This window comes from Mirounga leonina, unplaced genomic scaffold, assembly GCF_011800145.1.
Source record: "Mirounga leonina isolate KUSES-001 unplaced genomic scaffold, KU_Mleo_1.0 Mir_101664, whole genome shotgun sequence".
Lineage (NCBI taxonomy): Eukaryota > Metazoa > Chordata > Mammalia > Carnivora > Phocidae > Mirounga > Mirounga leonina.
In genome coordinates, this window is record NW_023270175.1 from 23262395 (window position 1) to 23279537 (window position 17143).

At 46.2% G+C, this 17143-nt stretch overlaps 1 protein-coding gene across 1 annotated transcript in view; it reads right to left on the reverse strand.

Moving 5' to 3' along the window:
• Window positions 1-1224: 1224 nt before the first annotated feature.
• Window positions 1225-17143, reverse strand: part of GPC4 (glypican 4) — a 107034-nt gene continuing 91115 nt past the window's right edge. Inside the window, exons 4-9 of the mRNA XM_035008785.1 lie at window positions 10740-10905; window positions 5877-6007; window positions 5589-5735; window positions 4687-4823; window positions 3921-4096; window positions 1225-3827 (exon numbers count right to left, since the gene is read on the reverse strand). Of these exons, the coding sequence (XP_034864676.1) occupies window positions 3625-3827; window positions 3921-4096; window positions 4687-4823; window positions 5589-5735; window positions 5877-6007; window positions 10740-10905 (960 nt within the window). The 3' untranslated portion in view covers window positions 1225-3624. The remainder of the gene's footprint in view (window positions 3828-3920; window positions 4097-4686; window positions 4824-5588; window positions 5736-5876; window positions 6008-10739; window positions 10906-17143) is intronic.

Below are 17143 nucleotides of genomic sequence, written 5' to 3' on the forward strand. Positions count from 1 at the left end.
AAATCACCTCGATTCAACTGGGCCAAAATACAGTAAAAATCCCAAGTCGGGTACCACTGAGCAACCATGCCTTTAGAATGGGACTCCACATCTTTAGGGATCCCTCAATAATGTAATTGACCAAAAAAAAGGGGGGGAAATCTCTACTCATATTTGCTTCCATATGCATAAGGAAACTTTGGAAGAAGCCAAAGTGTGTGTGTGTGTGTGTGTGTGTGTGTATAATCAACTAATAATTTAGTGAATTTAGAGTGTGGGGTAACTGGACAGGTTGGATGGGGGAACAGGAGGGAAACTTTCACTCTATACCTTTATGTAGCTTTTGGTTTTTAAACCCTGTCATAACATTACCTAATGAAAAGCTAAGTTAGACAAGTAAATATTACATGGATTGGCCTTACTGATGGGCTGGTATTCCTAGATTACCACAGGTTATCTTTCAGAGATTTTTCACCTCTGTAAGGGCTTCCAGAAGAAAATAACTAGAAGAGGTTAAAAGTAGAAACTGAACTTGTACAATAAAGTGTATCCCAGAACGCACAGCTATATTTTCCCCACGAGGTTCTAAGTTGAAAAAACAGTTCTCAGTCCTTGTTCCCTTATTTCAAGGAAGAAAGTTGTATTTGGTAGTTGGGCATTTGCTCGAGAATGAGAAGGTGCACGTGCAGGCCTCCTCTCGCAGATCCGGTCACTGACTTGCCACCCTTTAGCTCTGCAAGTGGACGTATTCTGCAGACACCAAAGGGCAAGCATAATTTTGCATAGCATCACCAACATCTATTTTCATGCCGGTTCTAGAATCACAAGTGACAAATTCTTCTTCACGTAAGCTGTTAGGTTTCTAACACGCAGGAATGAAAGTTTTACAATGCACATCAATGCTTTGTACTTTGTCTTTTATCAAATTGTAGGTGCTAATTATGGACTGTTTTTGAAATAAAATGTAAATCGAAGAGTCGTTAAAATGTTTTTTTCTTAAGGTACAGGGTGGTGAAGTGTTGGAAAGAAAAAATAATTTCCAAATGACTTTGTAAAACACAGTCACATGCTATTAACTGAGACTTTGGAAAAGTCAGGTCTACCAACAAAGCTTTTATTCTACCTCATACTCTGAACTCTTAAGATTTTAGAATATTCAACTTGCCTTTGTTCTTTTTTGGGGGGAACGTGGTGCAATGGTGAGCCTGCCGGCTGGTTAGAAGCCAAAAGTTACCCAGTCAGATCTGAATGGAAAAATCTATGATTTGTTTATTTCATAGTTCAAGTTCAAAAGCAAGAGACAATTTAAATAATAAAAGGGTAACAGGAAAAAATGCAAAGAAAGAAAACAGTGAGAGTCCAGAAGAACCTTCAAGAATATTTAATTCGGAAAATGTTATTGGTGTAGAGAAGCTGACTGAAAGAAAACAGCTGGGCAGAGTTCAAGGTTTTAAATTAAAAACAATCTCACAAGGTCTACGGGGATAACTCTTTGAGCCACATTTTGGAGACCAGATTCATTTCTACCAAGTCAAAGTAATAGCAGTCTAAGCTAAAAAGGAAATTCCTCACAACTGAGGTAGTTACTAAGTATCAGCACATTTTCCAAGTTCTCACAAGGCAGCTTAGCTATTTACAATACATTTTTCCTCATACATAAATGGAGCACCTTTTCAATTTTAGGTCTTCTGTGATTTGTTTAAAAAAAAAAAACAAACACTTATACACACCAGCCAGAATATGCCTATTTTATTAACATCATGCTTTAATAAATAACTGGCTACTTCTAATAAAATTAAGCCTCTGTTTACAACAGCCCCCAATATTCCATGTTGACCATTCTTGCAGAATTTGGTGTGAAAAGCTGAATGAAATGTAGACCCTGAGCTATCAAGTAATTACATTTCAATATAAAAATAGAGAATTAGTCTTACAACCAAAGATGGAACAGGAACACAAACCACCTCTCTGTGGGTGTTAGCTTCTGTGGAATCGGAGATCTCAATGGCTGTCTCAAGCAGGAAGAGACTTGCAGCGTTTTCTCTTTTTGAAGACTTTTTGGGAACTCCTTTTTAAAGGGAGCTGTTACCTTCTCATAGTTTTAGAAGCTGTCATTTGGTAAGGATACAAGGAACGGGGTCCTAAGGGGCCAAGGCAGTTGTCTTTGGCCTGGGACAACAGTTATGGCCTTTGCCAGATCCCCCCACCCACACCCACACCCACCCCGGAATTGTGGCTAAGGGTCACAGCTAAGCTATTGCCTTCTGGGCTCTCTACTCCCTCCCGTCCCCCTCCAAACAACAACAACACGTGAAAAAAGTCTGGACACCCAGATCCCCCCCAAGCGGACTTCTTGGCTGATAGGGTAGCACACGGCTGTGAACCACAGCAAGCCCTTTGCCTTTCTGATCAGAGGGGCCCGGGTAAGACGACTCAAGTAGGACACTTTAGCAATCTTGTTTTACAAAAATTGGGATCCAAAACCAAATGCAAAGACGAAAAGTTTGGTGGAAGAGTGTGGACAGCTATTTGGTGAGCCCAGACTGTACCCCGGTTTTGGCTAGCCTCCAGACAGTTCCCTATTCTATAAGGTGGGGTGTGAAATCTGGTATGCTGTAACAAGGGGGACCAAATGAACTCCTTGGTCACTTATTTCTGCCATCGGGATAGGAAGTCAAAGCAGGTCAGTGTGGACATGAAGACCAGCACACAGCGGCTTGCTAACTTGCCTGGATAAGACAGAAAAAGACAAAAACCCACCCCCAAACTAAGTGTGAACGTGTGATAACTTCGGCATCCTGAATGCTTTCTATATTTCTAGGGAGAGTGTACCGAAAAAGAATCTTCTTCTAAATGGGCGCTGCTCTAAGTATAAGCGGGTTCGAGAAATGGACCTGTGACCTTAGTTTATATAATTCAATTCAACCAAGACGGGTATAGTCTGCAGTCTCTTCCAGTCCCTGGCTATCAATGAAGTAGAGCCTTCTTCTTGTATCGATGCCTGAATACAACCTACCAAGTGGCTCAGAAGCCCCCTTGTGCCTTCACATTCTGTCCTACCTTAACAATAATAAAAAACAAAATCACATCCGCTCCTCTCCAGATAAGGCAACTAAAACAACAGGGATAAATGGAAATTTTACTACTTGTTGGGCTTTTTCTTTTAATAAGATAACATGATAAATAAAACCTGCTTCTGTACAGCTATTTAATATTTCAGAAATACGTACACGTTACATGCCAAGAAAGGACCCTGGTTTTCTTGTAAGAAACAAGGTGAGATCATAATTGAAGGGGAAAAAAAAAACAACCCACAAACAAAAAGAAAGAAAAACAAAACAAACAAGAGTGATAAAATCACAAATGCACAACTAACTACAGTTCTGTACCTACACTGTCAGCCACGTTTAACATGATGCGGGGGGCGGGGGGCGCCAGGAACCGCCTTTATACATCCAAGTCCCTTTCCCCCCCTCGCAAAACTGAATGAGAACACAAAGTCGGCATTTTTTTTAAACCAGTGGCCACATAGTAAAAACTGTACATCGTTGTCCATTCATTTAAAAAGCAAAGTCACTAGGATGGTATAAAAGTGATAACTGGTGCCTTTTTAACTTTTTGAAGAAAACTCGCTAAGGCTCAGAATTATCTGCACTCTCTCTGCATGACCAGGAGCACGATGCAGAAGGCGGCGAGGAGGGAGGGCTGCGCCCGCACAAAGCCACCAGCGCTGCCGGCCTGATCGTTGGCGCTCTTCCCGGAGGGCTCGGTGGCGTTGTGCCCCAACTCCGAGGGGCACTGCTGGTACTCGCAACCGCTACCGCTTCCCTCCCCACTGCTCTCGTCACCTATTAAAAAAAAGGAAGAGAGATTTCATTCTGCTCGTTCTCTTCACACGGCGTACGAGAGCAACGTGTAAGATTCAAACCACAAACGCTTACTGATGTCAAAGAAGTCCACATCGTTCCCGTTGTAAGCATTCTTCATTTTACTGGTCATAACCCGAAGAGCCATGATCTGGCGAAGGATCAGTATGTCCGGTTTGCTGGTGTCCACCTGGACCTCCGGATTGTTGCCCTGGTTGGCTAAGCCATTTCCCGTCACCGCGAACAGGTATCTGAAATGAAAAATGACTCTGCTAAGATGATCGGTAAAGCTCAAAGTGGCCGAAGATCAGAGAATTCTGCCTTGATTCTAGTAGTCCTACTGAGTGCAACTCAGGGGAAAGTGCTCCCATTTCGTGTTTCTCCGCTTTGACGGGGACCTTTTGGAATGCTACCCCTTTTACGGAGGTTGGTGGGTCAGAGTCGAGGGCCGATACAGCGGGGACAGAGCAAAGTTACTTGAGTGTGGAGGGCAGTGACACAAGAGATCACCCAAGAAGAGAACGAGGCCTTTGGGGGAGCTGCAGCTTTAGGAGGCCAGGCCGGTGGGCCGAGAACCACAGGCATTAAATCCTGGAAAGACGGGGCTACTGGAACGACCTGACCCCGGGCTGCAGCCCTCGTGCTGGGTGCCTTCCCGAGGCTTGCGAGACAAAGCCCGTTCCTTAGACCGTCTAGAAGCCATCATGCTGTTGCTACCTACCGGCCGGTGCTTCGTGATGCCTCCCTCGAGTGACTACTGAGCAACCGCCGTCTGACCCACGCTCCCCCTCCCCGGGGCAGGCGGGAAGGGAGCCCGCCGGCCCGCTCGCCCGAGCCTAACCTGCTCTTGCCCTTCCCGTCCCAGCAGTCGTCCTCGTTCCCGTTCCCAGCGGCCATTCTCCCATCGCTGCACACATTGCTGGGCAGAGAGGACCAGAACTTCTTGGCCTGTTTCAGCTTCTCCTTGACATCAGTAACCTCATTAGCAGGGGCGGGGGGAAAAAAAGAAACACCTCTGTAAAAACACACAACTGCCTACAGATGTGTCTTCTGATCATGTCTAAAGTAGCTCCAGAGCGCTATGCGATTCATTTTCAGCTTGAGTCACAAGAGAAAAATGCAGATCAAATCTATACAGAAAAGAACAAACTCGCTCAAATGAACTAACGGTTGGAACACAGGCCCTGAAGGAGTGGCCCCGATCCACCGGCCACTCTCCCTCTGTATTTACAGCTACCGTAACCTGAGGCCCGCTGGCCTCGGGGCTCCGTGGGTACGAGGAGAAGCCACCGTCTCCTCCCGCGAGGCTTTCCTCCTCTGGCTGCAGTGTCTATACCGCCTGCCACAGCGCCCCCTCCGGCCACGGCGCGTGCGGCTCGCTGCCAAGGGCAATGCGGTTCGCTTCCAACCCCGTCCCCCGGGTGCTTCCTATCCATCCCCTTTGCTAGTGAAGCCCGGGGTCTCTGCTGCTCCCGCTGAACAAGGAGGAGTCTCATCGCTCTGTGCTCCCTATAATGGGCACAGTGATGCGCTCACAGGAGATGCGTCGCGTTTCCTAACGAAGTACGAACTTTATGAGCTAGAAAATGAGAGGCAGATTTATGGACATCCCCATGCAACCTGCTTGGAAAGTTTCACCTGAAAGACCCGCACTTGAAAGCCTTCCAACTAAAAATGCATCCGGAGCAAATGTTGTCAGTTCTTTGTCATTAAACGCGGCCGTTCCTGCGCCGAAGTGCTCACCAGTCGGTCCAAACTCGTGCCAGCTGCCGTGGTCGGACGTTCCTCGGGGTGATACGGTCTGAAGCGGGCGCTGAAAGCCCCCTCGGAGATGGATCGGGAAATCCGGCCGGCCGGGAGGGGTTTGGGGGGTCCACATCCCTGGAAGACCTGCATTGAAGCGAACACAGTCCCATTAGGGAAGCTGGGTCCCAAGCCCCCCCCCCCCGGGGGGGCAGGGGGAGGTGGGAAGAGGGGCGGTGGGGGAGGGAGGGCTCTGCTTCTCCTTGCCAGTTATCCTGCCTTCATTACCTTCTGAGACACTTGCACACTATTCTCCTGCATATTCATTATCGCATCGGAAATCTTCACATCGATGGGATCCATGACCGATTCGATGTTGAAAGGACCCTCGAGCCTCTCCGCCACCATCAGCATCGCATCTAATAGGACGTTTGGGGAAAAACACAACAGCAGAAAAAGTAAACCGTTAGTTCGGCCTTGGGTCATCAGTCTGATTATCTTACTGCCTTTGTTTCCGGTGGGGGGTAGGGAAGAAGGCATGCGTCATAATCAATTCATGTTTTTACGTCCGTTTCTATTACACAAGCGGCATTTAGTCACCGTGTATTGCTAGCTCTCTAAAGTGTGAAACGGCCAGGTGAATGCCTTATTCCACAGCAAAGGAACCCAGTCGGGAACGTTCTATTGTACTGATTATTCATTCCTCGTGTGTCGGTGGCTGTCACTGTAAGGCTCCGAGCTAGCTCCTGCTGACAAACCTAAGGCTGGGGGCAGAATAACATGCCACTTCTCCCAGTGACTTCCTAGGATCTTTTCATTTAGGTTCCATTTACAAGACTCAAAAACATCAATCCGTTAAAATCCTGGCATATCATTTCCTTTCTTTCATTTTTTAAATGAAACCCTTTCAGCTCCTTGAGCACACAGTTGGAAAGTACAAATGACAGTGTTCCTAGGAATTCTAATGACTTTGCAAATAATGCAAATTTGAAAGATGCAATTTTGTACTAAGATAAACTTCCCGGGGAGGGGGGTGGGAGGATGGGTTAGCCTGGTGGTGGGTATTGAGGAGGGCACGTTCTGCATGGAGCACTGGGTGCTATGCACAAACAATGAATCATGGAACACTTCATCTAAAACTAATGATGGAATGTATGGGGATTAACATAAGAATAAAAATTAAAAAAAAAAGATAAACTTCCCATTTCAAACACAAGGGCCTCGAGTTAAAGCAAAACATGTGCGTCTTTTCATTCGGGTGAAAAGACAACACAAGACACAGTACACAAAAAGCCTGTGCTCACAGTGTGAGTCTTCGCGGATTACTCTGCGAGTCACCTTGGCCTTCTGGAGGAGTCTAGAATGTTTTAGTACACGTCGAATCTCTTCAACAAAATATGTGGTACTTGCTTTTCTGCCGTAGGTGTTTGTGGGGATTATGAGGCTTAGTATTCTTGCCTGATTATCCTGGTCAAAATTAGAGGAAACTGGAAATGAGGAAAAGGCTGCTTCACTCCTGACAAGCACTGAACTCTTCAACTTGTTTGCTCTCCTTTCCACTCTGGTGCTTAAGGCCCGGCAGGGAAAGGATCGTTAGGCCCACATTATCTACAGCCTCCAGGTAGGCCAAGGACAGCTCCCCAGCAAGGAGGGCTAGTTTCCAGAAGACTATAGGCCCTTCTCGGAGAAGACTGCAGGCCACCACCATCTTCTACCTCAGCTTTCTGGTGCAAAGGAGTTTTGGCATCAGCCTGTCAATGAAATCCAATCTGCTCATCAACCTTTCACCTTCCACCTAGAACAGACGCAACACAACATCTGAAGGCGTGGGGGTCCTTTCTCTAAGCTGCAATTCCAATGTCACAAACCACAAATAGATTTCCGTGAAATGCATTTTTTTTTTTTTAAATAACAAATGAAGTTTCAGATTGCATTGTGGTAAGCACCAATAAAGTGGCGCTTCCAACCTCTAAGTAAAGACTGCCAGCATGAATATAGCATTGTACTAGAGGGGGAAAAATGCTTTTGATGTGCTAGCAAAAGGAGACTTTTGTAAACAAGTGGAGCACAACGTCAGTGCGTTCATCATTGTCAAAGCATCAGGGCTGCCGCGTATAGAAAGCACATTCTTTGCAGAAGAAGTCGCTTGCTCCAAATAAAAATATTATGAATAGACAGATAATCAACATCCAAAATGCAGAGGTTTAAACAAGAAAAAGAAAAGAAAAGAAAACAGAGCATTTTGAAACTACTCATTCCCCTCGTGGCGAGGAAAGGCTGGATCACTAATATGTTTGTGAAAGGCTCAAAGGAAACATAAACCCGATTCTTCTGGCTGTTTGGCGTCTTTGTCAACTCTGGGACTGGAGGGAAGCCGGGCCTTTGTTGGGGCCGATGCCATGGCGTCCTGCGCGGGGCGGCTGAGGAATGCGCTGAGCAGCCTCCAGCCCCTGGGGGGAGTCCTGGTCGGCTCTCAACGAGGCCCTGCCCTAGAAGCAGCCAGCCCCGAGGGAGATCCAAAGATGGTGGGTGTGGGGTTGTTTTTCTTCTGGTGGGTCTAGGCTAAAGGTCCCTCATTTCCGGGATAGCTGATGGGTCCCTGCCTCCTTCCAGCAGCCCCGACACCCCGACACCCCAACACCCCAACACGAAAGTCCTGCGACCTGAGTACGGTTGGCGTCAGGTGAATGTTAAGGCAACCACAGTGCGTGATGGAAAACAAGGTGCCACCAAGCAGAATGTATGGTTCTCTAGAAACTGACTGTTCTGGGGGTGGCGGTGGGGAGTATTTGGTCGACCTTTTGAGGCAACCTCTTACAAAACCAAGTCCAGCGTGTTTCAACTGTTTGGATCCATCTGGATCAAGGCTGACAACAATTCAAGAGAGGGAAAGGAGGCCACGGCAGCAAGAAGGCAGATGTGGAAAACTTAGCTTGAGTCTCTTCAAGGGCCTGGTCCAACCTCCGGCTCTCAGCGCTCAGGCTATGGGCACTGGGTCACCCCCACCCAGCCACAGAGCATCCCTCCCGTGTACCAGGCAAAGTGAATCCTTTCGCACTATGCCACCAATAACCACAAACCCCCATCTTCAGCCTCATGACCCACCGGGAAAACAAAAGGCAGTTTCCCGACTTAACCCCAAGATCTGATTTAAAGAAGTGGGGGGGAAAGCTCTTCGCTGTTCATTAACTGCAGTCATTTAAAGGGGTAAGAAAAATTCTTTGCAAAGAAAAAAAAAAAAAGGAACTTCGAGCAGAGGCATGTAAATTGGGACTGAATTCTACAACCACAGAGCAAATTAAACCCTGGTGAAAATTCATAAAAAAGCACTGGGGATTAACAATGTCTATTACTCCTGGCCTGTTAGATCAGCTAATGGGACATAAAGAATAAAATACCCATTAAAAATTAAGTTTAGATACAATTATATACCCCATCCCTCCAAAAAGGATCATTTCAAAGAACTGAAGAAAATGGATTGAGAAATCTGATCAATTTCCACTTGGGTTTAATTTTGTTTCTTGAAAAAGAGCAAATGTAGGTTTTAAAATTCTCAACAAGAACAACAGCAACTCACTCCTCCTTGCTTTAGAGTACCTGCTTGAAAACATTAATTAAGCAGGCCACAGTGTGGTTTTGATTTGATGTGGACCTGCAAACTCTTCAGAAAAATATGAAAAAAAAAAAAGCAAGCGCACAAGAGAATTTGTATTTTAATACAATGAGTTACAGTTTCTGCCAGACATGTTAGAATAAGAGAATAGTGCGAGGGACACGGCCCTCTGCACCTTACTCCTGATCGATCCATAGAAAAGTTGGCAAAACTCGAGGGCTGTCACTCCACACTGTGCTGTACAGTGAATTCTCCTCCTTTGCCCGGAGAACAAGTACATTAGATGCTATAAAATAAAAAGGCTAACCAACATTTACAAAAATGAATTTAGCAGAAGCGAACTGCAAATTTGGCAAGTGGGTGTGGGGGTGAGGGTAGGATTGAAAAAAGAGCAAAAACATCAACTTCAGATCTGGAAATGCCACGAGCTTTTCTTTCCTGGGGGAAATATTTAAAGCAACAATTTCTCCCATGGCTTCCTTCTGGGCACGATGGGCCTCCGCTGCCCCACCTTCCCTTTCACGGGACTTGGCTCTCCTGCGTGTAGATTTTCTCAGGTCTTCTCGCTTTGAGCTATTTAGGCTACAATTTTGCTGAAGTGCTTAATATTCACATCTTTTTTTATTCCTGTGTCAGCGTTCTCAAGAATCTGTTGGAGCCAATTTATTGATGCATTTTCAAACAGTTAATATGGTAATTAGCTCTCATGCAGACTAAAAAGCCTTCTCTCCAACACCAATCCCCCACCCCAAAGGTGCCAGCAAATTGCATACATGTTCCCATGATGTGAACAAATAAGTGAAAAACAGGTGCTTCTAAAGCCACTTACGTTCTGCAATTACACAAACCAGGAGGTTTCAGGACTAAGCTGTGCATGAAGAGCACATCAACCAAGTCGATGGCCGGACATTTAAATGATCCTTAACTTGTCCTTTCCCACCGATGTTGATGAATCCTCTTGGAAAGTGGGTACCCCACTCACATTGCTGTCTGGATTCTGGGTGCCAGGGACCTGTGAGAATGCTTACCTCTAAAATGACTAGAGCAAAAGGGCCTCCGTGCTCACCAGAGCAGTCGGTTACTGTTAAATCCTCTATAGAAAGAGAACCCCTAAAGTCCCCCCAATCCGGTTTCACTTGATTCAAATACCCAACGGGCATCCGGCCGGTGTGCGGAAGGCTCGGTCGCAGTGTGACAGAATGATTTCAAAGCTCAGTCAGTGATGGCCATACTCCAGCATTTACAGGGACACAGCCTATGATGCGTAACTAAAACGGACCTTTTGGGGGGGGAAGTGCCAAGAAGTCACATTCTCCTTATGACAACTTGCGATTCACCATGTCTGAGGTCTTCCGTAACGCCAACACTTGTTCAAGGAACATTTACTTGTAGACTGGTGTGAACTTTGAGTACAGTGGGAACCCTGGCCAACAAGAAATAAGGAACAGAAGAACTTCCACAGACGGTAATTACAATATTCCCCGTGGCCGGAAGCTGAGCATTCTCCAGTGATGGAAACCCCTGCCTCGCTCACTCACCTATGAAATTGTTCCATTCAAACTCGAGATCCCCTTGGTTGGCAAGACAGCCTCTCATGATGTTCGAGCAGTAGTTGTAACATGGCTTCACACTCACGAGCCCCTGGCAGTGGGAGCAGTAAAGCATCTTCAGCAAGGCCTCGGCACACTGCGCTGTGGGACTGACCTAGTTTGGGGCAAGACAAAGACAACGTGGGGCAGTGATAACACAGACATTCCAAGTGCATCCAGTTGACCTTGAAGGTTTGGCCATGAATTGAACTTAAGAATGAGTTGTGATGGATCACACTGAGCAGGCCTGGCCTGCTGCTTCTAGAGGAAGATTAGATAAAAGGAAGGGGTCTGCTGGGAAGAAGGTGGGTGGGTGGGGGTAGAGGCAAGAACACCGCTTGACCATAAATACCCCAGGTGCACATACTTCCCACCCTGTAGACTCCCATGCTTCCTCCATCCCGCTCCCCACCGCCCCCCCAACACACACACACTCACTCTCACTCATTTTATGTGGCTCAGTTGTTCCAAAGTCCTCGTACACACACAGTTCCAGGATCGGCCAGGAGACACAGGAGTAGAGACGACCTTCTCCTGCCCACCATGCATGGCCTGCTGTGGCCTCTACCATCACTGGGTCGGCCTCGGACACTTAGCCCCCCCATCGAGGTGTAGCGGGGTACCTAGTGTGTACTCCCTTCTGTGCCCGTAGCTGTGCTGAAGGCCAAACTCAATGTATCCTACAGGCAAGAAGGTGAATACATTTAAACTTGGGGTGAGGTGAAGGGCTTCCAAGGCCTGGGAACAGTAAAGCAGAGTGCTCAGGGAACACTCGATGGAAGACAGGAGACTTCGGTGACTCTGGGGAGAAAGGGTTGGATTTAATTGGCCCACTGAAGGGAGAACGCCCCCACCAGGGAGAACGCAGAGTGCCTGGGGTTGAGGAATTGTGGGAAAGACAGCTGGCTGCCCAGGAAGGAGCGTGTGCGTGGCCAGAACTGAAAGGCACGTGAAGACCAGGCAGAAACAGAGATACCATTCGGCAGGCCACAGGGGGCTACGAAAAGCTCACGAGGAAGGGAAGCAGCAAGGATAAACGTGGTACTGGCTGTCCTCGGCGGAGAAATGAGGCGTCGTGTCCTCTTTTCACTTCCACCTGTCCTGCATCTTCATCAATGCTTAGAAAGGATCATGGCCAGCCATCACTCATGGGCAGCTAACCCAAGGTTTCTGTCTTCTTGTTCTCTCTGCCCCGCCCTCTGCTTTCTGAGTCACTATCGGAGGATTAGTGCGTTCCTCTCTATCAGCACCAACCAGTGTTCTAAGCAAACTTTCCAAAGCAGATACCGGGGCAGGGAACAGATGCTGGGATGCACTTCACCTGCTCTGGAGTGTGACTTTGGAGACCGCTTATCAACAGTAGCCTTAGGAACAGGAACGAGGGATTAGAACTGTCAGGAGGAAAACTTAACACCACTGGGCTCCTATCTGATGTACACACACACACTGCCTCTTATCCCCACCAGAACTCTGGCCTCCAACAACAAGCTGGTAATTGTGTATGTCAAAGTCAACATCCCCTCCCAAGAATTAGGACCTTGCTGCAGTTTTTAACCGAGCCCAAATTAGTCCTTTTCACTGTGCTTTAATGGGCAGTGAAATCTTGGCTACCCAATATCCTGGGGGGATGGCCAGTCTGGAGGGCTAGATTTTCTGGATAGCTAAAAGTCCAATCTTTTAAAGTCATCGATAGCTAGGACTTCAATACCTGTCTGCCCCACCCCCTCACTTTACAGATGAGCACGCAAGCCTGGAGAGAGGAGGTGGCTGGAGAATGCCAGGATCACAGAAGTCAGAGCTGGGACGGGCCTTAGAAGTCACATCGTCCGGCTTTCCCATTTAAGAGACAAGAAAAGCAAGGCCACACAGATGAACGGACTTGCTGACGGTGCCCCTGCTACATCGGATTCTAGCACTGCACCTTATCAAACATGGCCCAGAGAGCTCACGGTTCCCGGCCTTCTCCAACACAGGCCGTGAACCCTCATCTTAGGCACACTTGTTTCCCTCTGTAGTTCGGCTCCACGTTGATGATACCCCTAACTGGCTGTATTGCAGAGAGGCGAAGGGTTAGTACGTAAATGCCTATGAGAAATCGGATTACAGCCGGTGGCATTTGTTGAATATTATGCTTCAGCGGAAACCATGCCCTACTACGGAAACATGTACAAAGCTCAAGTGTCAACAAATAGTTACTGAGCACCTATCTCGTGTTGGGGATTATTCTGGAATGTACTTGTGATTAGGTAGCAAGTAGGAATCTCTGTATTAGAGTAGGGAACCTGCTCTCAAAAGCACAAACACATTCCAAAATGGTATGGGCCTTTAGGAAATAAGCCAAAATCTAAAACACAATAATCTATTTGACAAACTTCCCCCCACCCCCAAAAAAAGACCTTTCCGTTTGTTTTCTTTTCTTAACTCTCTCCAAGGTCAGCTCCATTCTTTGTTCCATTGTAAGTCAAATCTGTGATGTAGCAGACCTGGTCTACTACACAGGTAGATGTCAGCTCTAGTTTTAAAGACTGGGACCAAACAAAATGACACAGAGTTTTATTAAAGGAAGATTATGAGGCTGGGTTTGGCTGACTTTTTCCACTTCATTCTCTGGCTAAGTGCTGGCTCATGCTCTGCACGTGACTGGTTGTCGAACTACTAAAAAGGATCACCAAGAACTCAGCTATAACATGCTATGGAAATACTAGATACCAGAACTGAGAAGAGAGATGGCCAAGTTCTAAGAAAACCACAATGGGCAAGGACATGAGCAATACCCAGGCTGGAGAAAATCAAACGGAGTCTTTGTGGTCTCAGGACCACTACTGAGACCGCTATGTGCAAGTTCACATTATTCAGACTTGAGAAACAAAACCCTTGTGTGGGAATGAGGCCCTGGTACAGAGAATGGTTGGGTTTAAGATTTTATTAGAGAGAGAGAGAGAGAGAGCACACACACACACAAGGAAGGAGGAGGGGCAGAGGGAGAGGGAGAAGCAGGCTCCCCCTCTGAGCAGGGAGTCCGACATGGGGCTCTATCCCAGGACCCCAAGATCATGATCCGAACTGAAGGCAGACACTTAACTGACTGAGCCACCCAGGCGCCCCTAGAGAAGGGTTTTAACACAGTCAGGAAAAGGAAAGAAACAGGCATCCCCTGCAATGCTCAGCCCCCCAGAGGAAGTACCAATAACGTGACCATTCCCCAGGCCTTCGGTGCCCACTCTCACGGACCCAACCAAGCTCAGGATGGTGAACCCAGGGTGCCAAGGACCACTTCTCCGTTTTGGCTCTGGAGTACCCAGTGGAGAAACAAAATGGTTGCCTAGCTTTTGGAATTTTCAGGGCTTTGTTCCGGGGCTTCATTTATTTTGAATACAAATTCAAGTTCAGGGGCACCTGGGTGGCTCAGTCAGTTGAGCATCTACCTTCGGCTCAGGTCACGATCCCGGGGTCCTGGGATCAAGCCCCATGTCAGGCTCCCTGCTCATCGGGAACTCTGCTTCTCCCTCTGCCTCTCTCCCCACTCGTGTGCAAGTGCTCTCTTTCTCAAATAAAAATCTTTAAAATAATTTTTTTTTAGGGCGCCTGGGTGGCTCAGTTGGTTAAGCGACTGCCTTCGGCTCGGGTCATGATCCTGGAGTCCCAGGATCGAGTCCCACGTCTGGCTCCCGGCTCGGCGGGGAGCCTGCTTCTCCCTCTGACCCTATCTCCTCTCATGCTGTTTCTCTCTCTCTGTCAAATAAATAAAAATAAACAAAATCTTTAAAAAAAAAAAAATTTTTTTTAAATTCAAGTTCATTCACATTCTACTCCCTCATAATCCTCAAAATCAATCGCTTCTTGAGTCCCTAAATAACTTACTTACTAAAGTACATTTACGTGGGGACCCAAGTCCAAGTGGTAGATCCTGCCCCGTGGGGATTAACACAAGGGGCAACTATACTCCAAGGTTGTCTTTTAATCCTCAATTCTATACTGATGCTCTATGGCATGACATGCCACTTAAAATACTCAACATAATTGTTCCTTTGGGTCATAGGTCCTCTTGACTAACATTTGAGGTCTTCCTTTTGTTTAGAATGGTCTGTTGAGCCCTGATGCCGGAATCCTTGGGGCTGGGGTAGGAGTGAGAGTGGGGGGGTTATGATTGCTTTGATAAAAGGCACATTTTTCAAACCTCTCTTAGAGATTAGTTATTTCTCAAAATATTTAGAAGCAGAGGAGGGAAAACTGTACATTCCTCCCTTCCCCCTTCGAAGCACTAACACAAAGAATGGATCAATGGTCTCAGGAAAAAATGCTTATTTAGCTTCTATGGTTTCATGATCATGCAGGGTCTTGATGTCAAAACTGAAGAGAAGAATATTCTGTTCTATGTCAGAATTACCTGTCTACTGATAGCTTTTAATGGATTTTATTGATATATAAGATACAGTTACAAGGTATTTACTATGTGCCAGGATCTCTTCTAAGTACTTTGCATGTATTAACTCATTTAAGCCTCCCCATAATCATATGAGAGGCATATTATCAATTCATTTCACACACGCAAAAGCGGAGGTCAAAAGAGATTAAGGGACTCAGACAAGATCTTCAAGGGAATGGCCAAGATTTGAAAGTGGGCATTTTGGTTCTAGAGCATGTACACTCAGCTTCCTTGATGTGTATCAGAGTGGCTTCTTTTGAGGAACATTACAGTAAAAGAAACTTGAGGGGAGCATAGGAAGCTTGGTCCTTTCCCCACAGCGCCCCAGACCTAGCAAAGGGGATCCACGCACAGCAAATGCTCAGCTATGAAGCTGGATGGTTTTCTGGTGAGAATTTGCAGTTTTCAAATGTAGTGACCAAATGAAACCATTTTTACGTTGGAGGGCAAGTTAGGATTCATCCACATGGTGGATGTGCTTGACCAGACCCTTCAATGAAATGACATACTGTTTAATGAACAACAAGGACTTCCTCAGCCATTGCTCTATTTTCACAATAGGTCGAGATGGCACAGGGGCGAGGGAAAAATATATATATATACCACCCACCGTCCCTGCTCACGAAGAATTCAAAAGCTCCAGTAAACACTGCTGCACATGGAGGAAAAAAGAGCTCACTTAAACAAACGAACACCAGAAAACAATACACATATTTTACCAAAGTTTTAACATTTTTAAAGAATTATGGCTAAATGTAGCAGAGATGATCAATTTCTACTAGGAAGTGGGATATTATGTAAGAAAAAGGTCTGACATCACTTACTTGAGAATGAGGTGGTCTGACTTGTTTAGTTTTGGGGGACAGTATGGTAGAAAGGGGACATCATCTGGACTCAACACTTCTATACGCCCTCAAATCAAAATCTATCTGAGTTACTGACCCATAATGACAAGATATTAATAGCCAACTTCCAAGTCTTATAAAATCCTTCAAGACTGACAAGGGTCTTTCTAAACATTGAAGTGCCTTAGGATTTTAGGAGGCTGTCTGTGTTTCATGGTAAAAGTCAGTGGGGGGGTGTGTGTGGAGGGGAATCCTCATTTCCCTTTTGTAGGATACTCATTCCTGCCACCCAGTATACATCTGACATTGACATCTGCATGTCATTTCTGCTATAAAAAGCCTTTGCAGAAAAGGCCCCTTCTCTGCAAAGACTCTTTTAATATAGATCGAGACTTTCTACTCAATAACCTGCATTTTCCAAACACCACATTGAAAACTACTGCAGGCAGCCTGAAAAAAGAAAACTGCTGGAGAAGAACTCTTCATGCAGCCTGGATTTCATTTCGGTGATTCCGGACGAACCTTAAGCCACACTACATTTCCTTTTAGTTTATTCCAGTCCCTAACATACATTTGCTGCAATATTTTTTTTTGGTCTGCAAAGCCAACTGCACCAAACAAACAAAAAGACCTAGATTTTATCTGTTGCTTGGTAACATAAGCACCCAATAAAAATAAGGGGAAATATTTCCCAAAATTATGATTAAAAAAAGATAGGAAACCCAAACATGTTGTGAGATGTGATGAGTTTATTCAACAACTTCCTAGGGTTGTTTTTTTTTTTTTTTAAGATTTTATTTGAGATTGAGAGAGAGAGAGAGAGCGCGAGCGAACATGAGTGGGGGCAGGCGTGGGGGGGGGGCAGAGGGAGAGGGAGAAGCAGACTCCCCGCTGAGCAGGGAGCCCGATGCGGGACTTGATCCCAGGACCCTGGGATCACAACCTGAGCCGAAGGCAGACGCTTCACTGACTAAGCCACCCAGGTGCCACAACAACGTCCTGGTCTGAATTCAGTGCACACACAAAAAGAAAGAAGGATGAGATATTCCTATTCCCGAGAACAGAATTTTCAAGACATAACA